General features: G+C 44.5%; 1 protein-coding gene across 1 annotated transcript in view; it reads left to right on the top strand.

The window, feature by feature from the left end:
* Nucleotides 1-12706, top strand: part of Polr1A (RNA polymerase I subunit RpI1) — a 329206-nt gene that overhangs the window by 114070 nt on the left and 202430 nt on the right. Inside the window, exon 10 of the mRNA XM_050167857.3 lies at nt 5267-5520. Within this exon, the coding sequence (XP_050023814.2) occupies nt 5267-5520 (254 nt within the window). The remainder of the gene's footprint in view (nt 1-5266; nt 5521-12706) is intronic.

Below are 12706 nucleotides of genomic sequence, written 5' to 3'. Positions count from 1 at the left end.
TAGAGTTGTGGCACATATGTCAAGCCAGTCGTTACAGATCTGTATCACGCAAGTTTCGATGCAGATAGTTACAGTTTCTACTATAAGCACTGCTGGTGCTTATGGCAACCGGACACCATCAGCTCATGTACCCAAACTGTGCTGTCTCTTCATGCATCTATAAAGCATCAGCCACAAGGTGGCAACCTCAGTGTCTGCTACTACTCTGGCTAAGTTACTAAAGACACTGTTTCCAAAAAGCAAATTTCACCAAGTAAGAAGCTTGGCCATGTTTTAGATCCTAATTTTAAAGTAGATGAGTACCACCAGATGCTTCAATGGTAGATGGAATTATAAACCTGGCTTTACAAAAAGCAAGGAAAATTTCAACACCAAGGAACCCGGACATGTCCTCAACAGCGAAAGCTTATGTAAAGGCTCCTTTCATGTGAGCACTGTGGAATGACTTCAACCAGCAGTAGTTTTCACTGTCACTTCACTGGCTTTGTCGTCGTACCACCTAACAAGAATATTTCCCCTTCATCTCTTCACACCATCTCCGATGTGTGCAGAGATGTATGCGGACTTTCGATGTGTGCAGACTTTCGCTAGACAGGTTTTCACCTTTTGGAATTCGATTGTTCTTCACTGGTCTAGTACCAGATGTGTCCTTCACTGCCAATTTATAAAGTACCGGACCAGCCGCTAAGTATCTGTCAAAAAAGAGGTGTGTTCCAGGAGCGAGATTGGTTGCAAGCCTGAGCACAGCTGACTCTCCTATTCCAGAACTTCCTTGATACAAAGCAGACTTCAGTCCTTTCAAAATCCAAAAGGCCATTTGGCGTCACGAGCACAAAATTTTTTAGGGCATCGGGGTTGGGTTTTCGAGGCATGCACTGTCTCAACTTTGCTGAGACAGTTCGTAATTGCAGGTAATTGCAACCAAATATTTCTTATTTGCTAAGTAGTTCCAACAGAGTGCATATGTGTACTGTCGTATTTTTTTTTGTCATTGTGACCCAATGTCCAATATATTGGACATTGTAAAACATGTCACGCACTCGGGAGAACTACTGCATTGGTAGCTCAAATACGCGTTTCTCTGTGTTCCTTGAGTTCTTACCAACACAAACCAAGGCCTAAATGTGTTTTATCACATGCGAAAAAACATACAACTTCACTTCTTAGGCAGCAGCCGTCTTAGTCTGTGCTCAGTCCCACCATTTTCAACTCTCCTGGAAACGCGAGCAACAGAGCGACTTTGACTGCAGTCAATAAAAAACAGCACGGGTCATAGTAGCAGCTGGAAAAGCCCTGTCTATGAGGAAAAATCTGTTTTGACAGCCGTGGCGCGCTGTGCTTCATTGTCCAATATACTGGACAAATCTTCCATTGGTGGGCGACGTATGTCGCTGCTCCCCAAACATGTCGAGCATTTATCCTTCCTTTGGGACAACATCAGATAGCTGAAGTTATGGTACTGTCAAACAAGTGTTGTACTTGAGAGTTTTGTTCACTACAAAGCACAATTTTCATGTACGTTATTTATTGTGCAACGAACTTGCTTGTTTTAATATGCCACCCACTCTTTGTTTCTCTCTTTTTGAGAGGTGAAATAAAGTATAATTTAATTTGAAAGCATTACAGTGAAACCTCGTTAAACCGTAGTTGGCTGGAGCTCGGAAAAAGTACGTACTAAACGGTCGTACTGTTTAACCGAATTAGCATGAGATCGCCCACTTACCTGTTGAAAACGGAACTCGGAGAGAGTGCGATGAAAGGGGAAAAAAACATGCAGTGTTTATTCACTTGGCGCGACAAAAGTGTTATTTTCGTTGGATGCCGCGGCAGCCTAGCACGACGACAGCGGCCTCAAACTTACTGAAGCTGTGTGTGTGCCAGCTTTTCAGCCAGCCCCCTTTTCTCGGCAAACACTGGCATGGCAGATTCCTCGTTGGCATTACGTATTCTCCGTGCACGCGTGCAGCAGTGCTGCCGAAGTCCCGGGGCGTCTTTTTTATTCCCGGGTGCTGTTCTCGTCGTGACGATTGCATTCATGAGGCTGACATGACGCGCAGCTTCTGCCACTGTCGGGCCTAGATTGCCCATGCTGTCACTTTCCATGCCGTCCTCACCACTGTCGCTAGTTGACACTTTGGCAACAGCAGAGGCAACGATGGCGAAAAGTCGAACCTCGTAGCTGACATCTCTTCGCAGTTGCAGCAGCGCTGCCGAGCTACTTCTTCGCATTCAAAATGCCACACACCGTAGTCAACAGCAGATCCCTGTCGCGTGCCAGCGCCGACTTCTTCGTGTCACGTTCAATAGCACAGGCAATATCTAATTTTTCTTCTGTGCTGAGCACTCGGTGTCTTTTTTTTTTTATCCGAGCTTCGGCATGACGCGAGTTCTTGCTTGCACGATGCCACAACCCTCTCTGGCATCTCTCTGGCACGGCGCCGAAATGATGTTGATGTGGCTGCACACACAAACGCACAGGGTGCTTGGAGGCTGTTCTGATTTCTGAGGCTTGTTGTTCTGCCGGGCCGCGCGATGGAGACGACGCACCGCCGTGTTTGCGCTACGAAAAGTGTAAACGCTATGTTTTAGCCGATGCGTACACAATAAGCTGGTACGGTTTATGCGGATACAAAACACATTATGTTCAATGGCCGGTGAGTTGGAGATTTGACTTTACTACTTTTAAAACAAAACTACTGTATAAGCGGGTACAGTTTAACGAGGTTTTACTGTACATGCCCCATTATGTGAAAATCTGTTGGTGGCGGTGTGACCGAGCAAGGTTACCAAAAATGGTCAACGGCACAAAGAGCAAAAACACATAAAAATGCTCAGATTGATGTCAAAATTTTCAGGGAAATTCTTGTAAACAAAGTAAATTAATGGCCTTGAAAAGAAAATGTACGTTTTGTTCTGGGTCGGAAATGAACACAGGTCTCTGAAGTGCAAGACGAGCATGTTTCCCTAACACAACGGCAGCTCCACGTTTGCGAAAACAATTACATTTTTGCAAAACCAGTAATATTTATATTCAAAAAAAATATTTTAAAAACACACAATTCGATTCGCACTTGGGTTTTATTAATTGAAATTGCTATGAAAATAAAAAAATTGATATTCACACACCTCTAATTAAACTAGATCATAAAATACACCACTCATCTTTACATGTGGAAAGATACTCGACTCTCCTGATGTTTGTCTTTTCTGCATGGCTCTCACATTTGAAGGTTGGTTTCCTTGCATAACACATGATGGGAGTAGGTGTTGGTAGTTTTCAGTTGTGACAAGAAATGACGAATGGGTTGCATGCAATACCTAATCGCAGATTAACTCTGTGCAAGAGGGACTGGCTCCTTTCTCCTTGGTATTATCAATGGCAAAATACAATTGCTTTTAATGCGTTTCCGTATACAACTTAGTCCTAGGTGTCTGGCATGGGCTAAAAACTCTGCCAGACCAGTGCTTGGAGCAGTAATGCCTGTGCAGAAGCTCTGCCCTTGCAGCTTTCTCTTCTTTGGTGCGGAAAGTTGTCCATGAGTTAGCTGTGTAGTTGAACCCACCTATAACAATATTCAAGTGCCAAGGGTGACCCATTGTTTTAACCAATAAATGTTATAACCAGGGCCACGAATTTCTAGTGATGCCTTTTCTCGTTGCTAATGCTTCTTGCTGCTTTTCATGTTCATGAGTGGTAAAGTGGCACTTCACTCAGGGTGAGGAGTATAACGCGGCCACTTATGAACATGAAAAGTGGGGAAAGGCAAAAGCATTAGCATTGGAAAAGGCATTAGCATCGGAAAAGGCATCGCTACGAAATACCAGCTCAGGTTGCAAAAAAGAAAGCAGAGGGGACAAACAAGTACAGTGAAACCTTGTTACTATGAACACTACATTCAGAAACTTTTCATATGAATGAACTTTTCAGAAATCCCCTGCTGACTGCTCATAGTATCAATGTAAAAATATATCAGTACTACAAACTTCAGGATAGCGATCTTTATTCAGTTTTCATGGCATGTTAACAATGCCTCAGTATTACATACAAACGAATTTTCCGAAATCTGGGGATTTTTAGATTTCCGTGTATCCTTTACGGCAGCCAGAACAGTTTGGCTAGCAGACGACATGGCATAGAAAGCGGATGCTGTGCTGCATGGGTGCGGAAAACCCAAGACTGTGCTGGAGGGGGACGCCCAAAGGTTTTGCGAGTGCGTACTGCGCCCAGACAAGTGTCGCCTAGCAACAGAGGTGTGTCTCTTCCTTCGCATGGCTCTTCTTTCTTTGGCACTTCTTTCTGTGGTCATATCAGCTACTTGGGCAGAGAAATGTAACCTCTGCCACATGGTCCCACTTTTCAGATGACATCTTTGACACGCGCTTGCACTTTAGAATAGTTGAGGTGTCCACGTTAAGTGAGGCAGTTGCAGTGTCCATGGCAAGGAATGTGAAAAACAAACAAACAAATGGTACGCTTGATAGGTGACATGGAGCTTCTTCTTTGTCAGTGTTTTTCTTGGCATCAGCGTCTCCTTTGCACGTGCCACGCTATATTGGGGGCGAGTTCCACCACTGGAAAAGCTGCCGCCACCGTCGGCGTGACGTGGCATGAGGAATCACGTGAACACAGCAGCCACATCAGCTGCTTCGGAAGTGCTGAAGCGAGCTGAAAACGAAAGTTTAATGTCCCACCTGCGCTGCGGTATGGCACGAAGGCAGGTATGGTGAAAAGTTGCGCCATGCTGGCGGTTTGCAATCTTTCCTTTTTAAAAATTTTGCATTCTTTCTTGTTTTTGGCACATGCACCTGGTAGCCAGATTTACTTGTAACTGATAATGCAGCAGGCGAACATCGTAGTAAGTGCCATAAACATATACAGAAGTGTACGGTGCATCAGCTGCTCATGTTTATATTCGATGCATGGTTTAAACCAGTATTGTTATAAGTGGGTTTGGCACAGCTTGGATAGTACAGCCTTGCTGCAGGGACGGGTTTATAGTTTGAATAGCAACAGGGCAGATCTTGCATTTGTAACCTGCCACGGTAATCTAGTGGCTATGGCAAAATGCTTGTGTACTTAGATTTAGGTGCCCATCAAAGAGCCCCAGGTGGCCAAAATTATTCCAGAGTTTCCCACTACATGTAAGCTGCTTACAGCATAAGCTGTAAGCATGAGCCACAAGGGAGTTTGTGCAGGTGAACCCAACTCTCTGTTTGTCGCGGACTAGTATTTGGAGGTGGGGTGCTGACAGAAGCTCTGTTGCAGGCACGCGTGCTGCCCGGGGAGCGGACCCTACGGCTGCACTATGCCAACTGCAAGTGCTACAATGCCGACTTTGACGGAGACGAGATGAACGCACACCTGCCACAAAGTCCCCTGGCGCAGGCCGAGGCCACTGAGGTGGCCAGTGTCAACCGGCAGTACCTAGTGCCCAAGGACGGCACGCCGCTCAGTGGCCTCATCCAGGACCATGTCATTGGGGGCTCGCTCCTGACCATGCAGGGGCGCTTCTTCACCAGGTATGCAGAAGTGACTACGGCAAAGGAAGACTCACTAGTTTGGGCTTTGTTAGGCCTTTTGCTGACAGTCGCATGAATAGGAGTGCCAGGTGTATACGACGGTTCCAGCTTAACATCATCACCATCATAAGCCTATTTTATGTCCACTGCAGGACGAAGGCCTCTCCCCGCAATCTCCACTTACCCCTGTCCTGTGCCAACCAATTCCAACTAGCACTGCAAATTTCCTAATTTCTTCGCACCACGTAGTCTTCTGTCGTCCTCTACTGCGCTTCCCTTCTTTTGGCACCCATTCTGTAATCCTAATAGTGCAACGGTTATCTAGCCTACACATTACATAGCCTGCCCAGCTCCATATTTTTTGTTTTAGTGTCAATTAGAATATCAGCTATTCCCATTTGCTCTCTGTTCCAAACCGCCCTCTTTCTGTCTGTTAACATTAGGCCTAACATTCTTCCTTCCATCGCTCTTTGCGTGGTCCTTAACTTGTTCTCAAGCTTCTTTGTCAGTCTCCAAGTCTCTGCCCCATATGTCATCACCAGTAAAATGCACCGATTGTATACCTTCCTTTTCAATGATAACGGTAAGCTTCGAGTCGGGAGCTCACTATGTCTGCCATATGCGATCCAACCCAGTTTTATTCTTCTATGAATTTCCTTCTCATTGTCAGGGTTCCCTGTGATTAGTTGACCTAGGTAGACGTACTCCTTCACAGACTCTAGAGGCTGACTGGCAATCCTGAATTCTTGTTCCCTTGCCCAGTTGTTCATCATTATCCTTGTCTTCTGCATATTAACCTTCAACCCCGCTCTTACCCTCTCTCTGTTAAGGTCCTCAATCATCTGTTGTAACTCGTCTGCAGTGTTGCTGAATAGAACAATGTCATCAGCAAACTGAACGTTGCTGAGGTATTTGCCGTCTATCCTTGCTCCTAAACCTTCCCAGTTTAATAGCTTGAATATTTCTTCCGAGCACGCAGTGAATAGCATTGGAGAGATTGTGCCCCCTTGTCTGACCCCGTTCTTTATAGGTATCTCCCTACTTTTCTTGTGTAGAATTAAGGTAGCTGTGGAATCTCTGTAGATATTTTCCAAGGTATCTACATAAGTGGTCTGTACACCTTGATTGTGCAATGACTCTAAGACTGCTGGTATCTCTACTGAATCAAATGCCTTTTCATAATCTATGAAAGCCATATAAGAGGCTTATTGTACTCTGCAGATTTCTTGATAACCTGAATAATGACATGGATGTGATCCATTGTAGAGAATCCCTTCCTGAAGCCCACCTGTTCCATTGGTTGACTAAAGTCCAGCGTTGCCCTTATCCTATTGGAGATTATTTTGGTAAATATTTTATATAATACTGGGGGGGTAAGCTAATAGGCCTATAATATTTGAGTTGTTTAATGTCTCCCTTTTTGTGGATTAGTATAATGTTTGCATTCTTCCTGTTTTCTGAAACCCTTGCAGTTGATAGACATATTGTATAGAGAGCCGCCAGTTTTTCAAGCATTATGTCTCCTCCATCTTTGATTAAATCGGCTGTTATTCCATCTTCTCCTGCCGCTTTTCCCTGTTTCATGTCTTGCAAGGCCCTTCTGACCTCATCTCTAGTTATAGGAATAGTTTCTGTATACTGTTCACTATTATTTCGAATAGAGTACACTTAAGTCCTCTGGGTACTGTACAGGTCAGTATAGAATTCTTCCGCTGCATTTATTATACCTTCGAGATTGCTGATGATATTACCCCTGCTTTTATCTTTCACTGCATACATCTTGGTTTGTCCTATGCCAAGTTTCCCTTCTCATTGATTTCAGACTTCCTCAGTCTTTCTCATGTCATCATTTCGAATATCAGTTATTTTTGCCTTGTTGATCAGTTTTAACAGTTGTGCGAATTCTATCTTATCTCTTGAATTGGAGACTTTCATTCTTCGTCATTTCTTTATGAGGTCCTTTATTATTTGGGAAAGCTTGCCTACTGTATGCCTTGGTGTCTTGCATCCCACTTCAGTTGCTGACTCTGAAGGCAGCCTCGTTACAGTTTCATTAACTCTATGTCATCATCATCATCTCTCTGTTCTAAGGCTGCAAATTGATTGCAAGTACCAACCTAAATTTGTCTTCTTTTACCCTTTCTGCCTCTAAATTAACCTGTTTCTTCTTGACCAATTTTACTCTTTCTCTCTTCAAATTGAGGTGAATCCTAGCCCTCACTAACCTATGATCACTGCACTTTACCCTACCTATCACTTCTACATCCTGCACTATGCTGGGATCGGCAGAAAGTATGAAATCAATTTCATTTCTTGTTTCACCATTAGGGCTCTCCCTCCACTTTCTGTTGCTATGCTTCCTGAAAAAGGTGTTCATTATTCTCAGTTTATTTCTTTCTGCGAATTCTACCAGCACCTCTACTCTAGCGTTTCTAGAATCGACGCCGTAGTTGCCAATTGCCTGTTCACCCGCCTGCTTTTTCCCCACTTTTGCATTGAAGTCACACATTAATACTGTATACCGAGTTTGCACTTTTCTCATCGCTAATTCAACATCTTCATAAAACTGATCTACTTCCTCATCGTCGTGACTGGATGTTGGAGTGTAGGCTTGTACTACTGTTAATCTATACCTCTTAGTAAGTTTGATTACCACTACTGCTACCCTCTCATTAATGCTGTAGAATTCGTCAATGTTGCCCGCTATGTCCTTATGAATTAGGAATCCTACCCTGTACTGCTTCTCATCTGGGAAATCTCTACAGCAGAGGAGATGGCCATTACTCAGCAGTGTATAAGCCTCACAACTTCTTCTAATCTCGCTAGGGCCAATAATATCCCAAACAATATCTGATAGTTCCTCAAACAGAACTGCTAAGTTAGCCTCACTCAACAGAGTTCGGCAATTAAAGGTTGACAGATTCGGTTTCCATTTGCAGCCTGTCTGGACCCAGAAATTCTTAGCACCCTCTGCTGCATTACAGGTCTGACTGCCGCTTTGGACAGGTGCTCCACAGCTGCTGGGGACTGAGGGCCATGAGTTAATCGTAGATATTTTTGGGGAGGTTGTGGCTGAATACTGCACCAGGGAGGCCAATTCCTGTTCTGGTGAGGGAGTGTCTTTGTTCAAGCTTAGTGGCCCTTCCTAATTTGGTTGTACCTGGGTTAGTATAGCCCCACTTGCTCGCGGCATCTTTTGTCAGTGTCGGGTGCCACTCCAAAACTGCAACTGGAGGATGTCATATTCAGATACACCATACTAGATAAAAAAAGGGGGGGGGGGGCGAGGGGGGGGGGGGATTTGAACATCCAACTACCGCAGCCGAGCATACGACATAGCTCAGTAAGATAATCCCACAGGTGGCTAGGCTACCTTGTCGCCGAAAAGTGCTGCCCAGAAAGCCCTACAGGCCTAAGAGATCTGCTGATTTGTCTGGACTTTGTGGGTTTTGCTGATTGTCATAGGTTGCACAATATAGTATCAGTTCTTCCTGGTCCTAACATCTTGTTTCCCGAACCTCACGCACGCAATCACTCTTAAACGCGCCTAGGTGCACAATATATTTTTGCTGAAATTGAGCAGCACTTAACACTTGCTATAAAAATAAGAAAGGGAAATGTTTTCAGCACTTACCGGGAGGGCCCCGGTCGCGTATCATTCCTTCGTCGCGTCTGCGTGTCTCTTGGCGTCCGAAAGCTAGCGCTCTTGGGTATCCAGAATGGTGAGTCCTATCGCCGTATCGATACCGCTCTGAGCCTCATGCAAAGGAAGCGACCTTGAAAGCTCCCAATGGTGTCTCCACCCTTTCTTCAGCTTTGGACAGCGGTTATAATAGAGCTAATAAGGAGGAGGAAAGGAGGTAACTGACCTCATAGTTTTTCTGGGAACGCTGCGGCGATAAATGCTAGAAAGTTGGGAATTGTATGCCTTCTTTAACCTACAATACTGCCTTCTTCGATCAGTCAGAAATGGTTTGGACATTTTGCACTTGTAAACAATGTGCGTCTCTGTTCCTGCCGCGGTCGCCCCTGGCTGAATTCTGCTCACATTTTCCATAGAGATTGCATCGCGGAGCGAGTTTGGTTTAATACCATGTTTATTTAGCGTTGTTGTAAAACTACATTCCATACAGCAGCAATTCATTCTTGGAAAGCTTATTTGCAACCACGCTCTAAAGATTATAATAGGCTTCCTGTGCAGTTTTTTAATGACAATTGGTGGTATTGTGTGCAAAACTGATTCCTGCTCCTGATAGTTAACTGTCTTTATTGGACTATAAGTCAGTACAGGCATGGTACCTAACTTAAATGAAATAATTATGGAGTACAGAGTTGGCAACTCAACTGTGCAGCTATTCGCCAAAGGGGATCTCGGATTCCAGGTGTGCATGCCAGAGATAGAACAGCTGCTCACACACTAGGTGAAGGCGTGCAGACTGCAAAAGTGCTGCAAGATGAAGTAGTTGAGAAGTAGGGAACTTCTGTACCGGATTCTGTTCACTGATAAGAAGATTTTCGTGGTCAAACCGGCTTGGAATTTCCAGAATCACCGAGAATCGCTGCTGAAGGGTTCTCAGTGAACTGTGGGAATGGAATAAAACCATTTTCAACGAGAGCATCATAGTTTGGACTGGAATTTCGGGCCTTGGCAACACCAAGCTTGTTTTTTCCCAAAAGGGGTCAAAATTGATGCTGACACCTACCGGAAGCTGATCCTGGAGGGCAGTGTCATTCCCTGGGTTCAAGAGAATGCAGAAAACATTGATGGGCGACTGAAGCAAGACTGGGCCCCTGCCCATTGCATTAAGAAGACCCTTGAGGGGTTTGAGGCGAACCTTCCAGGCTTCTGGATGAAGGATGTTTGGCTGTTCGATTCCCTCGATCTCAATCTGTTGGACTTCGCTGTTTGGGGCATTGTGGAGCAAAAGAAGTGCTCTTTCAAGCACAACTAGTGGCTGCTGCTTATTGCTCGGCCGCGCGGGTGCCACATCTTGAAAGCGATCTGCGATGTGGACCAGGTAAGCCCAGTGCCAGTAGCTTCGCATGCGCTGTGCTTACGTTTTGTGTGCGTTGAATTAACAGACAGGATGAATGTCAATTCGCTTGCTGCCGCGCTTCCTCACACCAACATTTTGACAGCAACTTTTTGCGGTCATCCAGCGAGATGTGTTCATGTTTACCTGTGTGCGCGTGACACAGTTTTTTTTTTTTTAATTTAGTTAGTAAGTGAATGTTTACAACCTTATACGGCCGATAAATCTTTACTTCGCATAGCTGTCTACAAATTTGCTATAGCAATTGATGCTTTGCCTTTCGGGTGAAACTGCAACTTCTTTTGTTTGTTTTTGCTTTGAATGTTCATCACTCACTCTTTGTAATAACTTTGTTAGACATTGTGACCAAAGTTTCGTAAGTGAGGTGTTTCGGATATTACGGACCTCGGATAAAACGGGCATTTTTTGTCTGGTTATCAGCATCTGTTGTAACGAAAGTCGACTGCACTCTAAAATCTGGGCATTGTAAGTTTTCTGTGTATATTTTACGTGAGCCAGAATAGTAGGCTAGCAGACGACAAGGCGCAGAAAGTGGACACCGTGGTGCATGTGTTCGGATAACCTAAGATGGCGCTGGAGGGGAAAAAAGAAAGAAAAAGAATGCCCGAAAGTTTTGCGAGTTCATACTTCACCCAGACAAGTAAGTGTCACCTAGCAAAAGAGGTGCGCCTCTTCCTTCTCTTGCCCTTTCTGTGCACGCCTCTTCTTTCTTTTAGGGTTCTTTCTGCGGTTGTACCAGCTACATGTGCGGAGAAATGTAACCTTCGTGCTCACGAGGATGCCACACGGTCGCACTTTTCGGATGATGTTGTTGACACGCGCTTGCACTTTGGAATAGTTGAGGTGTCTGCCTCATGCGAGGCAGTTGCAGTGTCCACAACAAACAAAAAGAAACAGTACGCTTGACAGGGGACATAGAGCTTCTTTGTCTGCGTTTTTCTCGGTGTCAACGTTTCTTTTGCATGTGTCACTCTATACTGTATATGGTGCTGCGATGGTGTGTGGCGTCGGAATCTATGGAAAATAACAACAGCACGGGCCAGGGGCCAACGGTGACGTTTTCGGTAGCTACAGCATAGGCTGAAAGCCAACAGGGATGTTTTTTGGGATAGCTCATACGGTGACAACCAATGGGTTTATGGGCGAAGTTATTAATTTTTAGGCTTTCACTATAATGACATTTCAGAATAACAATTTGCCGCAATCCTCTGAAGTTCGTTACATCAAGATATCACTGTATTCACATTTGATTCATATTCAGAAAATTTGATATACTAAACGACATTTCACTATAACAACATTTCAGAATAACAATTTGCCACGGTTGGCTGACGTTCGTTACATCAAGATTTCACTGTATTCACGTTCGATTCATATTCAGAAAATTTGATATGCACCCACCTCTATTTAGTATTTTATTGCAATAGCAATTTTAGACACACTCCAGGTGCATTTTCATTATCATTGTTGCCATGCTATCCCAAATAAAAACTCAACTGTGAGGAGGATGAGCAGCCTGTGAAGCCATATGCTGTGGGTTTGAGAGCAAATGTGTGAGGGTGACCTGGAAAGAACGGTGGCGGGACGCATGCCATCTTTGTGTGCGCCCAATGTTATTCTGCTCCTCTGGTGCCGCCATGGATGTTATGAGTGCCAGTAGAAAGGCTGTACTGAGATACTTCAATATAATAAAAACCTTGATGTAACAAAGTAATTAGCTTTTCATAACTTGATGTTCGCGTAACACTGTGTATCTTTAACCTCAGTGCAGTCACACCTCAATATAACGACGCCGTACTTGCAGCCAAAAAATTTGATATATTGCAAATTTCGTTTGAGGTTTTAACGTTTCAGCAGTAAAAACAATTTGACACTTTCCCAGGGCATTCCTGGTCTAGAGTACCTTGTCAGTAAGCACCTAAAAACAAATCAAAGATAGTCTGGCAGAATAGCGTGGTTATGAGCATCGGCACATGCCAAGCACATACCACCGAGAACAATGCATTGATATGGCTCATGACATCTGATAGATTAGCATGTGTTGCAATGCGAGACGCCGTAAATCTAGGCCGCCATGGCTGACGGCACTTAGTGCCCGTAGCTGTCATCATTTGGCACCCACAAATTAAACT

This window comes from Dermacentor andersoni, chromosome 11, assembly GCF_023375885.2.
Source record: "Dermacentor andersoni chromosome 11, qqDerAnde1_hic_scaffold, whole genome shotgun sequence".
Taxonomy (NCBI): Eukaryota; Metazoa; Arthropoda; class Arachnida; order Ixodida; family Ixodidae; genus Dermacentor; species Dermacentor andersoni.
This window is presented reverse-complemented; position numbering and strand designations above follow the sequence as displayed.